General features: G+C 30.1%; 2 protein-coding genes across 2 annotated transcripts; one reads left to right on the plus strand and one right to left on the minus strand.

Moving 5' to 3' along the window:
• Positions 1–454: 454 nt before the first annotated feature.
• On the minus strand, positions 455–1,503 carry LOC112688012 (zinc finger BED domain-containing protein 5-like). The gene is made up of 3 exons (XM_025561018.1): positions 1,363–1,503; positions 845–1,296; positions 455–779 (listed from the first exon to the last, which is right to left on the minus strand). Exons 1-3 carry the CDS (start codon positions 1,501–1,503, stop codon positions 455–457), a joined length of 918 nt encoding a protein of 305 aa, XP_025416803.1.
• A 10,160-nt stretch (positions 1,504–11,663) lies between these two features.
• On the plus strand, positions 11,664–12,426 carry LOC112688013 (the record flags this gene model as incomplete). Its single annotated transcript, XM_025561019.1, has 1 exon — positions 11,664–12,426. A coding segment is annotated over one exon (555 nt), but the record flags the coding sequence as incomplete, so codon positions are not given.
• Positions 12,427–15,259: the final 2,833 nt, after the last annotated feature.

Below are 15,259 nucleotides of genomic sequence, written 5' to 3' on the forward strand. Positions count from 1 at the left end.
TAACCGACAATTTTTTCGAAAACGTGGAATAACAACCATTTTCGTGAGATGATAACAACGTGATACGTACTCGGCCAGTCACAACGGAGGCTTATCGCCGCTGACGGCAATGGCCCACAGACTTATATACTAACAGTAGTAGTATAGAACAGCGGTTCTTAAACTTTTTATTACGCGGACCCCCGATGAAGGACATTTTTAAATCTCGGACCACCTTATTAATTTTATTAGGAATTACCATTTTTTTATTAAAAAATATTTCATGTTACAATAACCAATATATTTAAAAGAAAGGTAAATAAAAATATAATATGTATAAAAATATTTTGTTTATTATTTTTGTTATATTTAATATTATTGCATTAACATTTTGTCTTACATAAAAAATTAATTATTGTTTTACTTTTATGATATTTGAAATTAATCTTATAATTTAAAATTATTATAGGTATACTTAATGTGAAGGATGATATTGCATTTCTGACATTAATTTTTCTATATTAGGCTCAATATTTGAAAGTTTTAATCGAAGTTCGGACTCTACGTTTTCCAAACGATTGCGAAACTTGTTTTTGACATATACAAGAGCGGAAAAGGCCTTTTCACATAAATAAGTTGTGGGGAACGGAATTAAAACTTTCAGAGCTTTACTTGATAATACTGGATAATCTTTTTGTACGTGCAACCAAAAATTTTCTAACGACTTTTGATTAAATTGTAATTTTAAACTACCATTTGTAGAAATTTCTATAAGATTATCTTCTTCCGGTGATGTCAGTCTATTAATTTGGGTTATATCATTTTCAAAAGGGTGTTTAATCCAGTTTCTATTTGTGTCTGAAACAGGAAATAATCGCGGAAGCTTCGTTGCAGATCTTCAATATGTTGTTTAATGTATTTGGAAACTTCTCCGGATAATTCTTCTTTGGTCAATTCAAGGAAATTATTGAAGTTTTGAAATGAATCGTAATTTTTCTTTGATAGACGAAGATTCCATAGTTCCAACTTTTTTATCATCGCTTCAATTTTATCTTCAACTTTAAAAATTGTAACATGGGACCCTTGAAGACTCAAGTTAAGTACATTTAAATGAGCAAATATATCTGAAAGGTACGCTAAACTAGCCAACCAAGAAAAATCATTTAAACGTTCACTTAACGTAATTGATGATTTATGTTCGATGAAAAATAATCTAACCTCATGTCTTAACTTAAACAAACGAGAGAGCACTTTACCCCGAGATAACCAACGAATTTCAGAATGTAATAGAAGTTGATAATGTTCACTATCCATGTCCTTTCAAAGTTGTTCAAAAAGTCTTGAATTTAATGATTTGGCTATTATAAAGTTCACAATTTTTACAGCTTCATCTAAAACTTCTTTTAATTGTGTTGGTATTTTCTTAGAGATAATAGCTTCACGATGAATACAGCAATGATGCCAAGTAACTGATGGTAAAATATTTCGAATACGTGCAATTAATCCAGAAATTTTTCCTGACATTGCTCGAGCACCATCTGTACTAACTCCTACACATTTTGTCCATTCAATTTCATTTAATATTATAAATTCATTTATTTTGGTAAATATTTCTTCTGTTGTTGTATGTATAACAGAGGTTACAAATAAAATGTCTTCGAAAAGCATGTATATTGTAATTTTATTGAATTTAGATTTTAACTTTTGATATTTGGTTAAAAATAAGACAGACAAAGATTTATTCTTCTTTTATTAAAATTAGTATCATATTTTCATGATATCATGATATAAAATTAAAAGCAGTCAGTGATTAATTGGAGCTTAAGTCATTTTTGACTGAAAATATTTATGTTGGTATTAAAAATAAATAAGTGTTTTAAACATTCGTAAAATATTGAAGAAATTTCGGGGGAGGGGGAGTCCAGACACCCTGGACCCTCCCCCAAATACGGTCTTGATTAATAGTATATTTCAATATAAAATGAATCGTTAAGTATGCTAAACCAGTTTCATACGCTCTGAACAATACATTCATTTTTAAAAAAAATTTATCTGCAATACTTAAAACATCTATTAAAATAGTTAGGTACTATAAATGATTTTTAATCATTTTATTATTAAATAATTATTTTTTTTGTTGTATTGAAAATTCCGAACAGGAATTGTACCTTTAAAATGTGTTAATTTAAAAAAAAAAAAAAAAAACAATTAACTGTCTATGCTAGTGGTTCTCGATATTTTTAGGACCATGACCCAATTTTCCTTCGAAAAATCTTTCGTGACTTGCATAGTTCCATTTTTAAAAATTAGTTAATAGTTAAGTAATTAAGTAAAATAAATATACTTAAGACTTATTACGACCTATTATGAATTATAATTTTATAACCCGTCGAAATTATTGGTACCATTATATTACTACAATAATATAATTATAATTTAACATACATTCCTTGGAATCTATATAATTCAAAAAGTTGTTCGTGACCCAACAAAAGTTGACTCATGACTTACAGTTTTAAAAATGCTGGTATAAGCTATTTATAAACCCAAAACTAACCAAAACTTATATGGATGTTAGGTAACTAATTTATAGTTTTTCAAGCTTTTATGAATAATAAAAATATAATATGTCATGTATTTATCTATAAATTTGTAATTATATTACAACATAACATCAATTGATGTAATCGTGAATCCATCATTGACAGTCGACACGTGCATCATAAATATTTTATTATAAAATAGAAATAAAAATATTTTTTTTACATCGGCAATAAGTTTTTCAATGTATAATCATTGATGACGACATGGTATAAGTATTTAAGTAGGTGTGTGTTTAAAACTATATAAATGCACTAATGGAAGTGCCTAACAATTTATTACTGAACAAAGAAAAGTTGTTGAATAGTTTTCTACAAATTTTGTAGGCACTTAAGTATTACATACGATTAATCTGTCCTATTATCGATCTCAACGTGAATTATCTCTATCTTTTCATAAGTTATTAACAAAATCTCAATTATTAAACGATTTTATGATTAGATATGTAAAATATTACAATTCAAAAAAGCTAAAAAATAATTGTCGTTTTAAAAATTAAAATATTGTAAAATAACCTAAGAGAAAACACAGATAATGTACTTTCGTACATTATCTGTATCATGTGGCGTCATTTTAATTAGAATTCATTTATCCAACTACATAATGATGAAGACATGAAATAGATACAAAATTTACTATACAGCAGAGTAAGTTCCTTGATTTTTTGAATACCTATGATTTTTAAAACTGATTTGATAATTAATTCTACCGTTCCGGTATACGATAAAAAACGTGCATGCAACGTTCTAAAAATACTGGTGCAGAAACCGTCCACCGATACATTTGAAACCGTATTATCATTATATCACAGTTGTGTGCAAGCCCCCATATAGATCTATGGACACGGCTATTAGTTGTACCGCACAAATAATAACGGAGGCGCACACTGGTCCGGTCCAGTTCGGTGTATGCAATGCCCACAAAAACCATTTGAACGATTTTACCGGCAACTTTACCGTATCGCGTACCGCAGCAGTGTGTTAGCACCTTAAGTCTATTATTCATTACCGTTTTTTTTTAGTGTTTCAATTTTTAATTATTTTTATTTTTTGAATCTTGTTGTTGTATTCTTCAAAACTAAAATATATTATCACCTCTCTTTATACTGCTGACAATTTTGTCAATTGCTGCTTTAAATTTGTTCTCAATACTTTAATATTAAAATTAAATAAAATTATAACACTATAATTTAATCTAACTTTTATTATATTTTGTTCACTGGTGACACAAATTCTTACAAATAATATAAAACACACACTCGTCGCATATACAACTCGCTATAATATGCCCGTCGATACTAACTAATAAACTAATAGATTATCTCATATTATTACTCGGGTTATCGACGTTATTGCTAGTTGGGGTTTTCGTTTATCTATCTACCGTCATGATATTTTTTACTAATGAAGCTTATTCCAGCGGTTCTTAACCATAGGGTCAAGACTCAATTTTGGGTCGCCAATAATTTTAAATGGGTCGGATAAAAATTTAAAACGTTAGTATAATATTTTTATTTATAAGTTTAATAAATAATAAATTAAACCTCGTGTACGTTGGTTATCAAGGAAAAAATTTTAACGAGATTTTGTGAATTAAGAACTGAAATAGAAGTATTTTTAAGAGAAAAAAATTCACTGTTATCCATCCATTTTCAAGATATAATTTGGTTGACAACAGTTGCGTATCTATCAGATATTTTTTCGTTATTAAATGAGTTAAATTTGAGTAGGCAAAGGCCATTAACTAATATTTTTACATGTTGTAATAAAGATATTAACTACAATCAAAACCAAATCAAGAAACAAGCTTGATGTTGAACCAATGATGCGTATTTCACTTACTAACTCCATAGAAGAACTCTAAATTGATTCATTGGTAAAGCAACATCAAGACCAAGGAAGTCATTAAATTGAAAATTATTTAAAAAACAATACAATATTATTAAAAGAAATATTTATTTTTAAATATAATGTAATTAATATTATGACTTATTATGAATACAAGTAATATGAGTAAAAAATGTTATTCGATTAAGAGTATCAAATAGTTATTTTTTATTCTGCCATTATTATTAAATATTTTTTTTTTTTTAGACACAATGGCAATAATAGACGGCCTATTTTCGTACACAATTATTATTATTATTAAATAAATTTCTTTATAAGATACAAATACATGATGTAAATATATACATTGATAAAGAATATATCTACTCCTGTAAGCCTAGGCTTGTGGTGGAGTAGAGCGTTAGCGAATAATCGTACATAAATTATAAGAAAAATAAATTTAAAATAATATTATACACAATTATAAAATAAAATAAAAATCTAAGAAAACATGATTAAGTACTTAAAAATAAAATATATTTTACATACTTAAATATAGACTAACAAACATCGTTATATGCGGATTTCTCTAAGAAATATTTAATTCTGAAAAAAGCGTATCAGTTATGATTTTTTTGTCATTTAATAAGCCATAATGAATGTTCTTTTTTGATAAAGTTGGCAACTGGTTAAAATATGTTGGACCTAAATAATTTACAAACGATTGCCCAAAGGATTTTTTTGTGTATTCCACAGGTAGGTTATATACTCTTTGTTCTCTGGACTTAAAAAAATCAAATGTATTGGTATTGTTCCTTATACATTTTTTAACCGTGAAAAGTAATGCAATTGATTTATACAATAGTTTGGCCGGAAGAATGCCTAAAATATTATAATTTAGTTTCGTTGAACCTTCTAAAGATTTTTTACCTAAAATTATTCTTACTACACTATTTTGATTTACTTGTAGTGGATTTAAATAATTATCCTTTATACCTCCCCATACTAAAAGCCCATACTGAAAAATGGATTGATAGAAGGCGAAATAAATCATACGCATCGTTTTCACCGGTAACAGATCTCTTAGTTATATGAAATGATGGATTGTGGAACGGAGCTTACCAACTAGATTGCAAATATGCAAATTCCATCTTAAATTTTCATCAAATATGATACCTAAATAACGGATCTTCGTTATTTCCTGTATTTGTTTACAGTTAATATTATTACACATTAAAAGATTATCACAGTTGTGAATAACCAAAGGAGGAACAGTATTAGTACATTTATTTATCGAGAAATTTATAAACATTAATTTCTCAAAATTCATGGATAAACCTCTATTTTTTATACATAAATAAGTTGAGTTAAGTCCTTTTGTGGCTTTATTGTGTACTCCATTACAAGATGAGTCTGCGAATAACAGACAAGTGTCATCAGCATAGGTCACTATGGTTCCATCTATCTTCAAATCACATACCTCATTTATATAGAGTATAAACAGAATAGGGCCTAGGACACTGCCCTGTGGAACACCATATTTAATAAATTTGCTATCACTTAGGACATTATTTAATTTCACATGCTGTTTTCTGTCCGAAAGGTAGCTTTGAAACCAAAGTAAAGTTCTATTATTTATACCAAAGCTGGGTAAGATCTGAAATATAATATTATGGTGTATAGTGTCAAAAGCCTTTGCAAGATCAAGGAATATAGCAATAGTTTTTAAACCACTATCCAATACGTGATATAAAAACTGTGTTACTTAATATAAAGCGTTTTCAGTGCTCAGCCCTGGTCTAAAACCATATTGATGCTTAGATAATAATTTATTTTTTTCCAAATAAGAAATTAATCTTGATTTAATAATTTTTTCGAATATTTTAGAAAAGTTCGTTAACATAGATATAGGTCTATAATGATACATAGACCTACAATCACCTCCTTTAAATAAAGGTTTAATAATTGCAGTTTTGAAGTTATCCGGGAAAAAGCTATTTTTAATACTCAGATTATAGATAAAAACCAATGGAATTATGATAAATTCAGATATATTTTTTAGTATTTTTACAGTAATCCTGTCGTATCCTGCAGCTGTATCGCCTTTAAAATTATTTATAATAAGGCGTACTTCTGGAGCATAAATTTCTTTATGAAAAATGTTATCAAATGAGTACAAACATGTTTTACGATTAGTTAAATCTAAATCTATTTTTGGAACATAATTAGAATTTTCGGCAAGTTTTTTACCAACATTTATAAAAAAATTATTAAACTGATTTGACGCCTCTTTGGTATTTTCTTCAATATTTAAAATATGGTTGTTTATATTTATAGAATCAATTGAATCTTTATTTTTAGAAGTTCTACCTGTTAAATCGTTAACCAATTTCCAAGTTAATTTTGGGTTTGAAGCTACACTACTGAATTTTTTTTCATAAAAATTTATTTTCGCAAGCTTGAATAGTTTCGTAAAATTATTTTTGTATTTTTTAAAATAGGATGCTAGTTTGACGTTATTTGGATTTTTTTTACATTTTAGTGATAGGTAGTGTTTATGACGAGCTGAACATAACAGACCTTTGGACATCCATTCTTTTAATCTTTTATTTTTAGAATTAACATATTTAGACGTCGTGGAGTTATTTATGGCATTTGTTATTGTATTTTGAAAGGCAGACAGTCTATTATTTACTGAGTTTGAGTTATATACACTTATCCATTTCTCTTTGCATAAAATATAATTAAGTTTGTCATAGTTTATAATTTTAATAGAATTTTCTACAATTTTAGTACTTACTGATACGGGTATAGAAACCATAATAGAACAGTGATCCGTGATTTCAGTTAGCAAAACACCTGCTTTTATATTTTTAATTGGAAAGTTATTGTTATGTTTAATGAATATATGGTCTAGACATGAGTGTTGTTGATGTTGCGGTAATCTAGTATATACAGTGTGTTCAACGATAAAGGTAACACGAATTATTTCGATCGCATGGCCTTGTATTCCATTCAGGTTTTTTTTTTTTTTTTTTTTTTTTTTAATGCATAAAGTACATAAATTTACATTTATTTTTAGTAATTTAAAAAATGTTCGGCGTCGGGAAAGTGGCGTCCCCATCGCCCAGTGCCCTTAATTGGGTGCTGCAATAGCCTCACTCTGGTCTTAGGTGATCGGAGTGGTCTGGCCCTCCAGGTTGGGGGTTGATCAGTAGGCCAACAACCCACTATCGTAAAAAACCTTTGTTCAGGAATCCAACTTTTTGCCTCGGGACAGAGTAACGGAATTAAGACTGGAAAACTGGAAATCGGCTCTACGTTTTGGAACATGGAATATACGGACTTTATATCAACCAGGAGCAGCCTTAACATTAGTTAAGGAATTTAATAAATATAGGTTAGAGATTTTAGCTATACAAGAAATAAGGTGGAGCGGACAAGGCTCTACAGAAATAGGGAACTCGATAATTTTCTTCGGTCAATGTGACAATCGCAGACAAGGAGGCACCGGCTTTATCGTTAAAAAGAATATAGCATCTGCAATTAAAGATTTCAAAGTAGTGAACTGCAGACTGACTATCCTCATAGTGGAGGGAAAATTCTTCAACCTTGCATTTGTCAATGTACACGCACCATCTGAAGATAAAAGCGATGAAGAAAAGGAGGAATTTTACACTTTGTTGGAATCTACTTTAGAGGGAATACCCAGAGATTGCATTATAATCTTATTAGGAGATTTTAATGCAAAGATTGGTAAAGAAGAGTGCGTTAAAACAACTACCGGGTCGAATAGTTTACATCAGCTATCAAATAACAACGGATTCAGACTAATCGAATTAGCTACAGGAAGGGGCTTAAAAATAAAAAGCACGTCATTTCCACATAAGGAAATACATAAAGGTACCTGGAGGTCCCCAGATGGCAGATACATTAACCAAATTGATCATGTATTGGTGAATGCGAGATTCAGCAATAGTGTACTAGATGTAAGGACCTTCCGCGGTGCGGAATGTGGATCTGATCACTTCCTAGTGGTAGGGAAACTTAAAGTGAAACTGAAGAAAGCAAAAAAGAGAAAAGAAGAACAAACAGAACTCTTTGATATACAAAAACTATGTGACCTTAAAATTGGTGAAGATTTCTGTAAGAATATATCAAACGAGCTTAATAATGAACATATAGATAACGGGAATGATGATATCGAAAGCTTATGGTCTGCTATAAAAAATGTGATCCGCGAAGCGAAAAAAAAAACAGTTGGGAAACGACGATTTATGAGGAATCCGTGGTTTAACCAGATATGCGAAAATGCCCTACAACGTAGGAAGCAAGCGAGGGAAGTTTGGTTAAAGGATATTAAAAATGAAGAAAAATTCTCTAGATATAAAACAAGACTAAAAGAAGCAACCAAAATTATAAGATGCGAGAAACGAAAATTTATCAACGACATAGTGAAAAGTGCGGACCAGGACTATAAAAACCATAGGACACGGGACCTATACAAAAAGATCAGCTCTGTAAGCAAGGATTTTAAACCAAAAGAAATGTTTTTAAGAAACGAAAATGATACTTTGTTAACGGATAGAGACGACATAGTTGAGGAATGGGCTCAATACTTCGACCAGCTGCTAAACTGTAGAGAACCTTCTAATCCATTCCTCTTTGAGAATAAAAAACCGAATAGGGAAGAGTATCCTGAACCTACGATAGAGGAAATTGCGAAACAAATAAAAACCCTAAAAAACCACAAGGCGCCCGGTGAAGACGGGATTACCGGAGAGCTACTTAAAAAAGGTGCGGAGAATCTTGTTAAATATATTCATCGTTTAATTAGTTTAATATGGCAAAAAGAAGAGATACCAAAGGAATGGAAAACAGCCTTAGTCTATCCCATCCATAAGAAAGGAGACAAACAAACATGCAATAATTATAGAGGGATTGCCCTGCTTAATGTAACGTATAAGATTTTATCTTACTGTATACTTGATAGAATCAAACCTTGGGCAGAAGAGATTATAGGGGACTACCAGGCCGGCTTCAGGCAAAACCGCTCCACGATAGATCAAATCTTCATTCTACGTCAGGTGTTACAAAAAACTTGGGAGTATGACAAAAGCGTACATATTGTTTTCATTGATTACAAAAAAGCATATGATTCAATACATAGAACGTCCATAATCAAGATTTTAGAAGAGTTTGGAATGCCTAGTAAGTTAATAAGCCTCGTCGAGTGCAGTATTAGTCACACTAACATAAAGGTAAAAGTAGGACAAACGTTATCGAAAACGGTTCAAGTGACAACTGGACTAAGGCAGGGTGACGCCATATCACCGGTTTTATTCAACATAGTATTAGAAAAAGTAGTTAGAGAAGCAGCCTTAGATAAGGAAGGAGTAAAACTAGGAGAAAACAACATTGGAATATTGGCATATGCAGACGATATAGTCTTGATGGCAGAAAGCAAAGATAAACTCAAAGAACAATCAAAACAACTCATAAATGCTGCTAAACGTGTAGGCCTAGAGATTAACGCAGAGAAAACTGAGTATATGGTCGTGCAAAGACATGAACAAAAAGGCTGTCGTAACGAGGTCCTGGAAGTCGAAAACTACAAATTCAAAAGAGTGCAGCAGTTCAAATACCTTGGCACACTAATTACACAGCAGAATGAAATAGGTACGGAAATAAAAGCAAGATTACAAGCTGCCAATAAATGTTATTTTGGCCTGACTAAGTTATTAAAATCTAGAGTAATCTCGAAAAATCTGAAGTCCCAAATATACCAGACACTTATCAAGCCAGTGGTGACATATGGGTCAGAAACTTGGACCATGAGGAAAAACGACGAAAATGCTCTTTTAGTGTTTGAAAGAAAGGTACTGAGAAAAATCTATGGACCATGTAAAGACGAACATACAGGTGAATGGAGAATACGTAAAAACAAGGAACTTCAGGATTTGTATCAAAGACCAAGCATTAAAGAAGATATCACCAAAAGAAGACTGAAGTGGGCAGGACATTCTTGGAGAAAAACAGGGTCATTGATAAAAATAGTACAAGAGAATGCACCAAAAGGAAAACGACCACTTGAAAGGCCGAGGTTACGCTGGGAAGATAGGATCAAAGAAGACATAGAGAAAGTGAGACCAGGATTGGATTGGAAGGAGTTAGCTTTAGATAGAGAAACTTGGAGACAAATCTGTTGGACGACATGGTCTTGAAGGCCGAAGTCATGGAAGAAGAAGAAGAATTTAAAAAATGTTTAAAAAAAAATTCTGCGCATGCGCAACAAAATAATTTTTTTTTAAATGGCACTCCCCATTTTTTAGTTCAAATTTGATTTAAGGGCATTTTTTTAAGCAACTTTGATCCCTAAAGTCTCGCTCTGTCTTCAAAAATTGACTAATTAAGAATAAGTTAAAGTTTCTATTAATAAAACTTGTATTTATCGTATTTTTCAATATTTTACTTATGGTTTTACAAATAAATTTGTGTTTTCATAAGATTTTTTTTAAATCAAGAGTACTGTTGTATCATGCATAAATGCATTATAACTATAACTATATTAACTAGGTTAAGTAAACATTAAACAATCATTTGCAATAGGTAAAATACATGTAGGTAATATGATGAAATATATGTAGTATAATACAAATTAACAATCAGTAAAATTTTAAGCATAGTCAGTAAGTATAATGTAACTAGGTTAGATTTAATATACATACTATCGTAAGTGATTTTGTAAGAAAGGATGATAAAAAGGACGGAAGGAGTCGTTCAGGGGGAGTCGCCTGAAAACGAGCGTTCTCGTCGTTCGTCCGGGCACTTTGTGTGTATGTCGATTGCTACGAGAAGTCGAAGTGGTAATAAAAGTGCTTATATTAATTAATGTTTTTGTTTTTTTGGTGTACGTCCTTAATTGTCGTATACGACAGTACTGTCATAAGTAAAAGTAATTTACATTATTTCTACCGAATTTTTAACTTAAATTTGTCATAAATAGTAGAATTTTGGTTAATTAACTAAACAAATTAACACATATTCATTCATTTTAATTCAGTTTTAAAACAAAATTATGATTTTGATAAAGAATTAAATTATCTAAGTTCAGCCTTTAAGCATCGTATTAATAACAAATTATATTGGTTTGACATTTCTACGAAAATAATCTTGTCTTTTATTGATTTTTATTGAATGCCTTAGATTAATATTAGATTAATATAGATTAATATTAATCCTCGTTCTTCCGTGTGACATTTGGCGAGTGAACTTAATGTATCCGTGGGAAAAATTCATTCAATTTTGAAAAAAAATAAGTATCATCCATATCGGCCAAACTTAGTTCAACATTTGGTACCTGGTGATTCAGAGAGAAGACTTACGTTTGTTGCATGGTTATTGGTACAAACTCAAGAGGAACAAAGATTTTTGGACTACATTTTTTGGATTGACGCATCCAAATTTACTAATAACGGTATTATTAACAAACAAAATAATCGATATTGGTCTGATAGTAATACATTTTGGACAAATGATACTCATTTTCAACACGTATGGGGAACAAATGTTTGGTGTGGACTTGTAGGTGGCAAATTACTTGGTCCTTATTTTTACGATGGTACGTTGACTGGTATTAGATACCTCGACTTCTTGTCAAACCAGTTATCCATTTTTATGGAAGATATTCCATTAAACATTCGCGCACATTTATTTTTTCAACAAGATGGAGCACCCGCGCATAACGCATTAATTGTACACAAATATTTAGAACAAGCTATCAATCATAGATGGGTACTCGTGGGCCAGTAGAATGGCCGCCAAGATCACCAAATTTAACACCTTTGGATTTTTTTTTGTGGGGACATCTGAAGATGGTTGTCTATTCTAATCCACCAAATGATCTTCAAGATTTGAAGAATAAAATAATTGTTGCAACAGAGGAAATAAATTAATTTTTAACAGAGGAACAAATACTTTCTTTTCTGCGACACACAAAGAAGTACTGCGACGGTGTGAAGTATGCGTTGCACATAATGGTAATAATTTTGAGCAATTTTTACTATAAATTTTAAAATATAATCAATACTAACGTGTACCTACATAATTTAATTTTTAAATAAAATCAAAATTTTAATTTAAAACTGAATTAAAATTATTGAATATGTGTTAATGTGTTTAATTAATTAATCAAAATTCTACTATTTACGACAAATTTAAGTTGAAAATTTGGTAGAAATAATGTAAATTACTTTTACTTATGACAGTGCACTTGATTTAAAAAAATCTTATGAAAACACAAATTTATTTGTAAAACCATAAGTAAAATATTGAAAAATACGATAAATACAAGTTTTATTAATCGAAACTTAAACTTATTCTTAGTTAGTCGATTTTGAAAATAGAGCGAGACTTTAGGGATCAAAGTTGCTTAAAAAAATGCACTTAAATCAAATATGAACTAAAAAATGGGGGTGCCATTTAAAAAAAAAATTATTTTGTTGCGCATGCGCAGAATTTTTTTTTTAAAAATTAAGATTTACTAAAAATAAATGTAAATTTATGTACTTTATGCATTAAAAAAAAACCTGAATGGAATACAAGGCCATGCGATCGAAATAATTCGTGTTACCTTTATCGTTGAACACACTGTATTTATGAGAGCAACGGGGGGGGGGGGGAGTAGGGCCCTTGCCCAGGGCCTCGCGCTTCGATTTTTAAGATATTATTTTAGGAATACCTAGACGCTATTCTTATAAAAGGGCCTCGCAAAAGCTAGCACCACCCCTTCCGGTGAATGTCTACATTTACAACATTTACCAATTTTTAGGTAAATTATGTCATTTACCGGGGAATGTCATCTTTTACCCAGTGGCGCATTTAAAGGGGGCGAAAGGGGCAAATGACGCGGGCGGCAAATTTTTAAGAGCGGCAAAATATTCTAACTTTTATTATTGATGTGTTCATGATTTTTTTAATTTTCACATCTTTTTCGGTATTGTTTAATATTTTAAAAAATATTTTGTGGAGCATCTAATAAGAAATTAAAAAAATTATACTATACCTAGTCATCTAGATAATAGTGAAATAGCAAAATAGGTATATTACATTTATTATTCGATAAGATATTATATTGTCGTTCAATATTTATAATAAAGACTCGGGTACACAGAACGCGATATTCACTTTAGGGCACATTTAAAAAGTTTACAAAAGGAGTAAAACTGTACCTAAAAGTGTTCAATGTATGTTAGCATTTATAAAAGAGAATAGTTTAGTTGAAGTATATCCTTATATTGATATTGCTCTAAGGATACTACTATGTATGTACACCTTCAAGTAATTGTTCAACGGAAAAATCATTTTCTACATTAAAAAAGGGTCAAAACTTATTTAAAAGATCAATAACGGGAAAAAATCGTCTTAATTAATTAACAAACCTCAACATTGAAGCTGATTTAACGAAAACTATTAATTTTAATGATGTTATTTAACATTTTTCTTCTCAAAAGTCAAGAAAAAAAGTATAAGCTATCAATTATTTTATTATATATAATTAATAATAAATATAATATATTTAATCTAATAAAAAAACCATGTATTGTTAATCATTGTGCATATAATAAATGTTAACTCCATTTTTTATATTTAATATATATATATATTTTAAGAAAGGAATATTCACTTTGAAAAAAAAAATTAGGTTAACGTTAGGTATTACTAAAAAATTATCTAATACAATATCGTAAAACAACTGATTTATAATTTGTTTCATAAAATTAACTTTTTTATTACTTAACTTTGAATTTATTTATATGTATTATTTTTTTTTTTTTTTTTTGATAAGGGGAAAGGGCGGAAAAATTATTTTGCCCCGGGGCGCGTATATATTAAATGTGCCACTGCTTTTACCACGTTTACATCATTCACCGTAACATATACATAAATAATACATTAATAAACTGAAATTAAAAAGAAAATGCAATTTTGTTGCATTAGACTTAATCAGCATACACATTGCAGATATTAGATAAATTAATTGATGTCAGAGTAGCGTGCGATCTACCTGTAATCTACCCATTACTATCCAGTTCTTTACCGGTAAAAAAAGAGAGGTGTATCTATTTATATGCTTCAGTCAAATTTAGATCTGTATTGTTGGAAGGTGTGGCGGAAAAGTGAACCAGATTTGTTCATTGCTTTTTTAAATAATATGCATTCATTAATAGCGACTAAAACGAAATTTATATAATGTGGATGTGATTTTGAAATACGTGTGAGCCCATCTCCTTGTGCTCTATTTTGGGTAATGCTAAGCGGCTCACAAATCGCGTTCACCAAAAACAGGCTGGTAGATCGCACTCTACGCCAGAAATGAGCTGGTAGATCGCACGCTATACTGGCATTAATTAATTTTCATATTTTAGGTAGGTAAGTATTAGGTAATAGATTTGATGTATTGTAACAGATATTGTTTTTTAGTCAATTTTTCTATAGCTTATTCCAGAAGTTGGAAAATATCATCGCCGATAGCAGCATTTCTTTCTAGTAACAGTATCAACAACAGTAACTGTTACTTTCTCTGTTAATTTTATGTGAAGCAATAACAGTTTATAACAGTTACGGAAATTGATACTAAAGTTGCCATCACTACAGCATACTGAGATTTTTTAATTTCAACTAGTCTGAAGTAAGGTTAAGAATAAAACTATTATCATTCATATTTAACTAATGGTAATAATAATGTTGTAAAATGCCACAAGTATTTAAGAACAAAATGTGTAATCATTAGTATTTATGACTCACCAGATCTTCGAAATGTATACATGCATTCCACTCCGACAAAAGGAGTT

Source organism: Sipha flava, unplaced genomic scaffold, assembly GCF_003268045.1.
Source record: "Sipha flava isolate LNK unplaced genomic scaffold, YSA_version1 36_pilon_pilon, whole genome shotgun sequence".
NCBI lineage: Eukaryota > Metazoa > Arthropoda > Insecta > Hemiptera > Aphididae > Sipha > Sipha flava.